The sequence below is a fragment of the Neophocaena asiaeorientalis genome, unplaced genomic scaffold (assembly GCF_003031525.2).
Source record: "Neophocaena asiaeorientalis asiaeorientalis breed wild unplaced genomic scaffold, Neophocaena_asiaeorientalis_V1.1 scaffold22, whole genome shotgun sequence".
NCBI classification, from domain to species: domain Eukaryota; kingdom Metazoa; phylum Chordata; class Mammalia; order Artiodactyla; family Phocoenidae; genus Neophocaena; species Neophocaena asiaeorientalis.
The window spans coordinates 660295-671002 of record NW_020174422.1 but is presented as its reverse complement, the minus strand read 5'-3'; the positions used below and the strand labels follow the sequence as shown (position 1 = coordinate 671002).

At 39.4% G+C, this 10708-nt stretch overlaps 1 protein-coding gene across 2 annotated transcripts in view; it reads left to right on the top strand.

Annotated features, from left to right (window-relative positions):
- Positions 1 to 10708, top strand: part of HACD2 (3-hydroxyacyl-CoA dehydratase 2) — an 89987-nt gene that overhangs the window by 70009 nt on the left and 9270 nt on the right. For both annotated transcript variants that reach the window (XM_024756509.1, XM_024756507.1), the window contains exon 5: positions 9741 to 9862. In XM_024756509.1, the coding sequence (XP_024612277.1) occupies positions 9741 to 9862 (122 nt within the window). The remainder of the gene's footprint in view (positions 1 to 9740; positions 9863 to 10708) is intronic.

Genomic DNA, 10708 nt, shown 5'->3' with positions numbered 1-10708 from the left:
AAAAAAAAAAAAAAAAAGTAGCCAAAGGAAATTTATGTGGTATACTTGGTATGCTGTGTTCTTTAAATCTGGGGACTTTTTGTTTGGTACTCTAGATTAAATTGTCATAAAAATCCTGATTGCAGGTGTGGGAAACAGTGTGGATGGTATTCTTATCTTTTGCAGAGGTAGCAGTTGATTAACTGGTGAGGCAGGAGGCCATATAGATCCTACCTTTGAGAGACCTGCAGTTCGGCCTTTGCAGTGGGTTCACCATGATAACATGTCCCACATTTGCCTTTGTTGAAAACCATTTCACAGGCCTTTTCTCTCCCATTTGAGTTCAAAGATACCATAGAAATATAGTCAACATTATTATCCCAGTGAGCTCAGAGATTCTCATTTCACACTGTAAAAGTGAGCTGGTGGCATACATCGTGAGCATTGCTAACATATGTCAGCAAAGTCAAGGAAAGTTAAAAATTATTAGCTATAAACTGCTTTTAAACAGCTGTGCTCCACGGTACAATGAGTGGCATTTTTAAAGCATTGATAAATATTCATTGGAAAACTTTTTTAATATGTAGGAGGAGGAACTGTCTCTTAAATTATCTGCTCCTTTGCCAAATCGGTCCTTTATATGCTGTAGCTTTTTTCAGTATAAGTGTATTTTCAGCATAAATATGGAGAATCAGGTAACTTAATTAAAAATATATAACTTGACAAGAATACCAGTACGTTCAGTCTCCTGACAGTTGACCTGCACAGTGAATGCAGCAGGTAACTGGTCTCAGTGGGAATCTTGCAGATGACAGGGGAACCTGAAAAAATCATCCCTATCCCCCTGCTCCTGTGAAATATATATGAAGTGTATTTCTATTGCTTCTGGGAAGAGGGTTCAATAACCTTTTTTACCTACCCATATCAAGAAGCCCTATATAGTCAAGAAGCTCTCATTTAAAAGCTGTGATGCATCATGGATAAAATAAAGCATATTACTAAGTCGTCTGCATTTTCCAGAGAGAGGACCCTTTTCCAGTCTGAAGTGACCCTGGTGCGCTTTGGGAACTTGTAAGACGTGACTTGATACACATGTGTGGTTGTGTGTGGAAGCATGCTGAGGGTGTGCTTGCATTTGGAAGGGAGGGAGGAGGCTAATTATTAGGCTTGATGCATTAAAGGCTTTTAACTTGTCTTTTCTCTAAATTGCCGCCATAATCGTTTCTATTGCATCTTCTCCCCTTTACTATATTTTTCTCTGGCAAAAAAAATTACCAGGATAACCAAAAAGTCGATAATCATGCATCTTTTTTGCCTTCTGCATTGGTGCTGTCTTTTTAGGTCAAGTTTAGGGAATCTTTTATTGAGGTTACTGCTTCAAAGAAGTGTATGTTGAGAGCTTCAAGTGTAAAAACTAATCAAATTAACCAAGTTTTTATATACTACTTAATAGTTTTTAAAACTTCAGAGTTTTTCAAATAGTCATGTTACATTTGTGTAGCACTTTGCCATCTGTAGCAGAGCTTATCAGTTGGCACTAGATGTCTGTCCCACAGGTGGGTGTTAAAGGAAAGTTCAAGGAGAATATGATGACTAGAGGGTGTACATCATCTCAGAAGAAAGGCCGTACTCCCCTCAGCTAGTGATTGGCAAATCTATCGAGTGTTATGCAGTCGCTCTTTTAAGAAAAAGCAGAAATACAGATTTTTTTTTTTTAATGTAAAATCTCTAACTTAAAAAACTGGCTCAACTATTTTTTAAAGCACTGTACAAACTCAAAATATCTGTGGACCAGGATCATGGGACATTGTTTTAATATTTATGCTCCAGGAGATGGTATTCATAGCCTTTGGGGTTTTTTTTCTTTGTTTGTTTGTTTTCATTGGGGCCTTTGTTTTTATATTCTGTCTTGCTGACATTTTTGCAATTCTTAAACCATCATAGAACAAAAGAACCTTGACATTTGACAGTGTATATTGCCAATTTCCTGTTCTTTTGACCATGTCAGTTACATTTCTGACAATGATCAATCCTGTCCCCTCTAGAGTGTTGGGTAGGCACGCTAGGATGATACATTTAGAGGTCTGGGGCGGACGGACAGTGGGGTGAGTATGCCCCAGCTCTCCCTATGCGGCCACAGTAACCTACTGCTGGGAATACTGTTCTCGGGCTGTCTTGCTGTAGTTTAAGGACTGTTGCTTCGTAGAATACTCAGACTGTATTGGGTATATATGATCAAGGTGGGACTAATTATGACCCCATTCTGATGCAGTCCTCGTGTTTGAGTTTGGTTGAAGGAAATAGTTGCATGAAAACTTTTCAGTTAATAATGTGCTCTTTGGAGGTGAGAAAATGAAACAGAACTCAGGAAGATCATTGGGAAAGGCTAGCAGCTGGTGAGATCCTTAGACATCCCAGAGTTGGTACAGGCTAATGCCTTTAACACTTACCAACAGGAAGCAAAACAACAACAAACAAAATATCATCTTGGTAATTAATTAAGCCTAAGAGGCAGCCACCAACCTGTACTGGGTCCCAGCAGAGGCTAGCATAGATAGTAGAAACTTAATACAGATTTGTTGAATTGAATTTTTCTTTCATGGAATAATAGTAATAACTGCTGTATATTAAATGGCTAGCATTTTACTAAGCATTTGATAGGTTTTTCTGACCTCACGTCAACCATGCAAAGGCAAATATTGCCTCAGTTTCCATATGAGGAAGCTGAGGCTGGGAGAGAGAAGGATATGCAGCCTGGAAGCCTGGAGGTCTGTTTAATTCAAGAGTTGCAGTGATTGGAGAAGAGGCTAGTGGTAGGAACCTGCCACTCTTCCTTCATGTTTCCCAGGAAATGGGCTGAGCAGATAATAGCATTAAAGTTGGACTAATGGGAACATATTAGCATTCAGACCTGCGTGTCTGTCATAAATATAGAATTGGTCATGCGTTGCTTGTTCACCGCATGCTTATACATTTTTCTCATTGCATGTTCAGAAAAGTTAATTTCATGACCAAGACTTGTTTTCGTAGGCCAAAACGTTTAACTAGGCCATCATCCATGTCAAAAATTAGTCCTTAGTTATTGTGTTGTAATTGAAATAATTTTTTAACCAGTTCCCTTTGTCATTGTAGGTTAAGAAAAATCTGTGTAGATGCACATTTTTTTCTCCTTTAAAGGGGAAGAATATTAATATATAACTTGTATTTTCCATAGAAAAGGAATATTATTTTCTGGTTTGTTTACCATGTACCCTATCATGGATTTTTAATAAACACTAAATCATGAAGGACACTTTACACATGAAACTGCCATGGGAAAAGACGCTAATCCAGACATCTTTTTTTTTTTTAAACCACCACATGTCAATATTTATTACATTTCAACTTCTTGTCAAGGATGACATTCCTTTTAAGCAGATAATTGAGTTTCATTTTTATTCAAAAAAGCTTCAGAAAGTTATGGAAAGGACCAGGATTGTCGTCAGAATTGTCCAGTGCCCCAGCCCAAACCTTCTGCTGGCGTCACCATCCAGGCAGCAGCCCTGTGGCCTCACCCTCCCTGGGGAGCTGCCCTCCTCACCCAAGGCTGTTCCAACCAAGGCAGAGAAGCAGAGAACATGCAGGCCAGGCTGCAGATGGGTCAGAATACTCATTCAGTACCTTCTCTGCTCCAGTATTGTGCTAAGCACTAGGAAGCATGGGAAGGAGAAATCACAGGTGCTGCCCTTACAGGGCTTGCTCAGGAGCAGAACTGAGCAGTACGGTAGAGTGGGATAACTGACAAGGCGGGAAAGACAGGGTGCTGGCACCATGTCACGCTTCCGCTGCCCAGCTGTTTTAGCTCCTGAGGAGCTGTTCTAGTCTCCCAGGCCCTGTTGTTCCTCCTGATGGGGTGGTCTTGGGGGTGCAATATGTTAATACATATAAAACATTTAGAACAGTGCCTGGCACTTAGTAAATGCTCAATAAAAGTTAGGTACATATTAGCTATAATGTAACCTAATCTTTTCCCAAAATTTTAGTGACAAATTTCTGCACAACCGTGTTGAATTCTATGTCCTGAAGCAGAGATATACTTGACTTTTAAAAGAGATATAATTGACTTCACATAGGAATGAATTCTTTTATACTTATTAAAATGGTTTCACAGTTAGCTGGTGAAAATATAGACATAATTACTTTTACCATACTTAAGGAATAATTAGCCCTGCTAAATGGGAGTTATCATTATCTTAATCATCATTATTATCCTAATCTAAAGCATTTATTGAAAGTCTGATTTTGCTTTTTAAGTAAGCTAACCCCTTTTCAAAGCAAGTTTTTGGACCTGCCCTTGGGGTACTTACAGTGTAAGACAATAGTAATGTCAATACAGATTTAGGATCAGCATTAAACCTGTTGTTCCTTCTCAAGTGTGCTCTTATTGGTAGTTTTTGTTATAAATGTTCTTATATCTTCTTTTATGGTTATGTAGCCCGCCTCTTCCAGCAGATTTAGAGGCTTCATATCAAAAGCAATTTATAGAAACCAGATGATATTGTTTGCTTCTAATTATGTCCCCAAAGTGGTTGCTTAGTTCTCAGGTGATATTTTAAAATAATTTCTTTAGAAGTAATTTCAAATTTACAGAAAATTTGAACTAGAGCAGTACAGAGAACTCTCATGTTTCCTTCATTCAGATTCCCCGACTACTGACATTTTACTACATTTGTTCCTGTTCCTGTCACCTGTTCCTCTATATTTATCTACCAGTTATCATTCGTTTTTTTCTGAACCTTGAGAGCAAGCTGTACATGACGTCCTGTCACCCAAGTACATGTTTCATACACTCTCCTTCATCACCTGCATAACAACCCTCCAATCTGGAAGCCAAAACTGATACAATACTATGGTCCCATCCGCAGGCCTCATTCAGATTTCACTAACTGTCTAAACTAAGTGTCCTTTTTTTTCCCTTTCTGGATGGCACATATTTACTAAGTATCTTCTATGCTCCAGATATTGTGCTAAGCACTAGGATACACAGGGAAAGGAGAAACATGGTTGTTGCCATATATACAGTGAGTTGTCAGATCTCTTTAGACCCATCAGTCTAAAGAAGATACACATATGACCAACAAGCACATGAAAAAATGCTCAACATCTCTAGTCTTTAGGGAAATGCATATCAAAACCACGACGAGATGCCACTTCATACTCATTAGGATGCTACTGTCAGGAAGAAAAAAGGAAAATAACAAGTGTTGGTGAAGATGTGAAGAAATTGGAACCTTTTTGCACAGTTGGTAGGAATGTAAAATGGTGCAGCCAATGTGGAAAACAGTTTGGTAGTTCCTCAAAAAGCTAAACATTGGATTACCATATGATCTAACAATTCCACTCCTAGGTATACCCAAAAGAATTGAAAACAGGTACTCAAATAGATATTTGTACATCCATGTTCACAGCAGCGTTATTCCAATAGCCAGAAGGTGGAAGCAATGCAAATGTTCATCAATAGTTGAATCAGTAAACAAAACGTGGTATTTACGTACAATATAATATTCAATCTTTAACAGGAGGGAAATTCTGATACATGCTACAACACGGCTAAACCTTGAAAACATTATGCTAAATAAAAGAAGCCACACAGAGAAGGACACATTGCATGATTCCATTTAATTGAGATACCTAGAATGAGCAAGTTCTTTTTTTTTTTTTTAATTGAAGTATAGTTGATTTACAGTGTTGTGAAATGAGCAAGTCCTTAAAGACTAAAAGTAGAGTAGTGGTTACCAAGGGCTAGAGGGAGGGAGAAATGGAGAGATATTATTTAATGGGTACAGAGTCTGTTTGGGATGATGAAAAAGTTTGGAAATGGATGGTGGTGATAGTTGCACAGCATGGTGAATGTACTTAATGCCACTGAAATATACACTTAAAAATGATTAAAATGGTAAATTTTAAGTTATATATATTTTATCACAAACATAAGGAGATTACTAAGATTTTAAGATGACATAACATGAAAAACTTGCCTATATGTATTCTTTTAAGACTACTTCCTTTTTCCATAGCGTCCTTTGGTTATAGATACATTGTCTCCCCCACCCCCCAGCAAAACACAACACACACACACACACACACACACACACACACACACACACACACACACACAGAGTCTGCCAAAGGAAGGCTGAAGAATGATATTTGTAGAGGTTAACAGACAGGGAAAGTTGGTGTCAAATGAATCTAAAACAGGGTTGACTTGTGGGCTACATGTAGCCTGCAATTTGTGATGGTTTTTACATTTTTAAAAGGGTGTGAAAGAACAACAAAAAAGAATACCTGACTAAGGCCGCACATGGCACAGAGCCTAAAATATTTGCTGTTTAGCCCTTTTCAGGAAAAGTTTGCCAACACCTGGTCTGAAACGACGCTTTGGACTGAATTGTGTCCCCCAAAATTCATACGTGGAAACCCTAAGTATTTGGAGCGGGGGCGTTTGGTAGGTGGTTAGGTTTAGATGAGGTCGTGAGGGTGGGATCTTCGCGATGAGATTCATGCCTCTAAGGCACTAATATCCTTGCACATGATACCTTTTACATATTTTTAGAGAGAACTTCCCTCTCTCTCTCTCACGTTCCTCACAAGGAAGCAAACATGCTGGCACCCTGAGCTCGGACTTCTAAAACTGCGAGAAAATACATTTCTGCTGTTTGAGCTACCTAGACTATGGTATTTTATTATGGCAACCAGAGGAGACTGAGATAAACATACTGTTCACAGTTCTGCCAAGAACAGACTCTAGTTCTCACCTCCGAGATTTTACCAGAATCTCTTCTCTTCACAAATGAAAAGGGTATATCAAGAAGAGGAAAGAACACCTACCAGAGAAAGCACGATCAGGGGATTTCTTTGAAATAACCAGAGTGGTAAGCAGTAGTTTCCAGAATGCTAAGAAGAGGGTTTCTACGATAGCGATTTTCTTATGTGGCACCATTTGTTTTTCTTTGAATGTAATAAAAATGACAGCTTTTCATATACTGATGCTCCCTGAGCCTTTTAAAGCAAACAGATGATGCTATTTGTTTGTAAAGGTTTTTCTCTTGCACACATTTGTTTCTCCAGCTTGAATTTCTTTGTAAACTCCCTTGGCTAAATTACACAAGCCACCCACTCCCCACGCCTCCTCTCCCTTTGTAGAGCAGGGGGCTGAAACCTGCTGTCTATGGTGTGGAGGGTCCAACACGCAGCTCACTGCACCAGGCAAAGGAAGGTGTCCTGGCCAGCCAGGTTGCCCCCGGCCTATTCCCCCGTGTGTGCCATGATTGTGAACATGCAGCTTTGAAACATGGCTTCAAGACATTTTTGGTCAACCTAGCCCAAACCTGCTCATTGATCTTACTGGTTTTAACTCATTCCATTCTACCCCTATTTTGTGTTATTGGATAGTTATCTGCAAATTAGATAAGCTTGATATCTGACTTTATGTGAGCCCCTCCCTAATAACACGTTGTACTTCCTATTGATCTGAAGATATCATTTGTACAGAATGATCATTTTCCCCATCCTTAGTCTTTTTAAAATTGTGACATGGTCTTCACAGCTGGATTCTGGGAACAGACTGTTTTCACGTTCATCCCGAGTCTGAGTTTGTTACAGTTCTTTTGTTTATAGTCTAATGGGGCGGTGGGACAGTGAATCAAATAACCTGCAGGCTGGATCAGAGTGGGAGGCTGGGGGGCTTCTTTGTTTGCTTTTCTCTTATTTGAAGGCCTCTAAGACAACGTAGAAACTAATATCAGGTATCAAAAAGCAGGCCACTGATTATGATTGAATTGTTTTGCTTTACCAATATCTGTTGAGCTCCTACTTATGAAAATCACAAAGTGCTTTTGGGAATCAAAAATGAATAAAACACGCTCCCTGCTTTCAAGACGATTACAATGCAAAATATTAGAAGAACTTCTTGTTTAACCCAAAGGTCTTTAAGGAAGGCTTCAGCCCATAGCTGTAAAAACATATCTCCTTAAGATGAGGAGGATTACAAAGTCTATCAAAAAGCAAAGTGTGCTCTGAAATTATATTTTAGTATAGATGGGTTTTAAGCAAAGATTTGGGGACAGACTGAAAAATGAAACATGTACGCTTTAGAGAGGTTTAGCTTTTGCTTTACTTTGGCTAATATAAGAGTGCCAGGAAAACAAAAAGTACCCTTGCTCTTGGCAGTATAAAATTCTTATTATTTTTAGAGGGTAGTAACTATGGATTTATGAAATTCTTTGTGAGAGCAATTTAGTTAATAGGTATGTAAATGACTACTTATTTCATTGTGTAGGTGGATCGCTCCATGTACACTTTCTGAGGAAGAATGTAAGTGCTAAATTAACATTGCAAATGCAGAGAAGCAAAAGTTAAGGTTAGAATGCCATACCTTTGTTGTACTAGATGTTAGGAGTAAGACAGAGACGATCCATCTTGTAACTGAAACTTGTTTGATTTCCTCGGTGGAATTTCTTATTCACATTCAACTCTCTAACTGCTCTTTTCGGATGTAAGAAAATATAAGTGAATTGGTGTGCACGGTTGTTTCTTATTATCGGTTTCCAAGTGCCAAGGATCATCATAACCTAGCTGGGGTGGGAAGAGGGGGAGCTGAAAGTTAATACCACGGTAATAAATTTTCATGCAAGATTTGCAGTATAAGGCATCTAGTGAATACATCCCCTAAAAAACATACATAAGGAGCTCTGTTTAAAGTATATCGTTTTGGGGACTTCCCTGGTGGTCCCGTGGTTAAGACTCCACACTCCCAATGCAGGGGGCCCGGGCTCGATCCCTGGTCGGGGAACTAAGATGCCACATGCCGCAACTAGAGAGCCCACATGCCGCAACTACTGAGCCCATGCACTCTACAGCCCGTGCACCACAACTAGAGAAGCCACAGCGAAGACCCAGCGTGCCAAAATAAATTAATTGATTAATTAATTAATTTTTTTTAAATTAAAAAAAAAGTATATATTTTTTTCAGCATGAAAACAACTTCAGAGGAGGCTAAGTATTCCAAAGCTCTTCTGGCTTTAGCCACCTCCTGTGATCAGCATGGAAGCTTCTGTAATCCTTGAGTTAAACCAGGCCTCATGGTGGGGGGGGAGGGCAGAAGTCACCAGTGGGAGAGAATAAATGGGCCCTGCCTCGTAGCTGGTCTCCAGCCTCCCTCATGTGAATTCATCCTGCCCAGGGAATTAGCTTCAGTTGTGTTTTAATCATTATATTGCCCTTCTTTGAAACTTCCTTGGATTCCAAGTTGTCATGTAAATCAAATTAAAATTCTTGTTAATGGAACCCAAGGTTTCCACCAATTCACCCTTCTGCCATCTTACCTAACCATTCTTGGCTCCCACTAACGCCAGTTCACATTCTCCACATCAGGTCAGCAAACGAACATGCAGAAACTCACTCATCGTGTTTGTTTCTCCCTGTGGGCTACAGCTCATATAATTTCCCCTCCCTGTCTCTCTTACTCATCAGTAAGCCCGCATTCCTTCTCACTTGGCTCTACACAATTGTTGTCATAGGCATGCATGTGTTCCTTTATGTGGTAAGCTCTTTCTGTGCTGTGCTATGGCCATTGAGAATAAAGACCAGGGGCTGTGTCGACTTCTTCAACCCACCAGCTCTGTAAGGGGGGTGAGGGACTCGGCTCCCCACATGGTGAGTGCTTCTTTGTTAAGATGTTTTATGTGTTTGCTTTTGCTTTTGTCTTCCTTTTCCTACAGGTACAGAGTGAAGACAGTGTCCTCCTGTTTGTTATTGCCTGGACAATCACAGAAATTATCCGTTACTCCTTTTATACATTCAGTCTATTAAACCATCTGCCGTACCTCATCAAATGGGCCAGGTAAAGAAGTACAGGGAATGAAGACTAACTTTTGAAGTGATCTATCACTGTATTTTTCCTTTATTGCCTAAATACTATTTTTTATTTCTAAAAATAAAATTGTGAGAATTCCCTGGTGGTTCAGTGGTTAGGACTTGGTACTTTCACTGCTGTGGGCCTGGGTTTGATCCCTGGTCGGGGAACTAGGATCCTGCAACCTGTGCGGCGTGGCCAATAAATAAATAAGTAAATAACTATGAAATTGTGTGAGACGGGTTAGGTAGAAATCTGGTCTGTAGATTTCATCAGAATAAGTGACTGTACATAACTTTGATTAATAGAAACACTTTAAAATTTTTTATCTCTACTTATTTCCTTGGGATCAATTATTTTCAGTTAAATTATTCAAAAGAGATTTGAGATACCATCCATTTTTTGTCCATAGAAAATTTTACTGATGAGCTTCTGCCATTTTGATGGATTTTGGACCAAGTCCAATTCTTGTCTCAATTTTGCCAACAAGATAACTCTTAAATTACTTTTTAATTAATAACAAATGTTACATGGCAGTTTTAGCATATTGTCAGTTTACTTTGCTCTGATTATTTTTAGCTGTAATATTTGTTATGAATTGTGTAAAAGGCTGATAGTTCATCTAATTATCTGAACTAATGTGTGACACAGTTGTGAGCAGTTTTCTGAGTTAGAAATGACTACAGGAAGGAGTGACAAAGCCAAAGGATCAAAATTGTCCTTGGGGGGCTTCCCTGGTGGCGCAGTGGCTGAGAGTCCACCTGCCGATGCAGGGGACACGGGTTCGTGCCCCGGTCCGGGAAGATCCCACATGCCACAGAGCGGCTGGGCCCG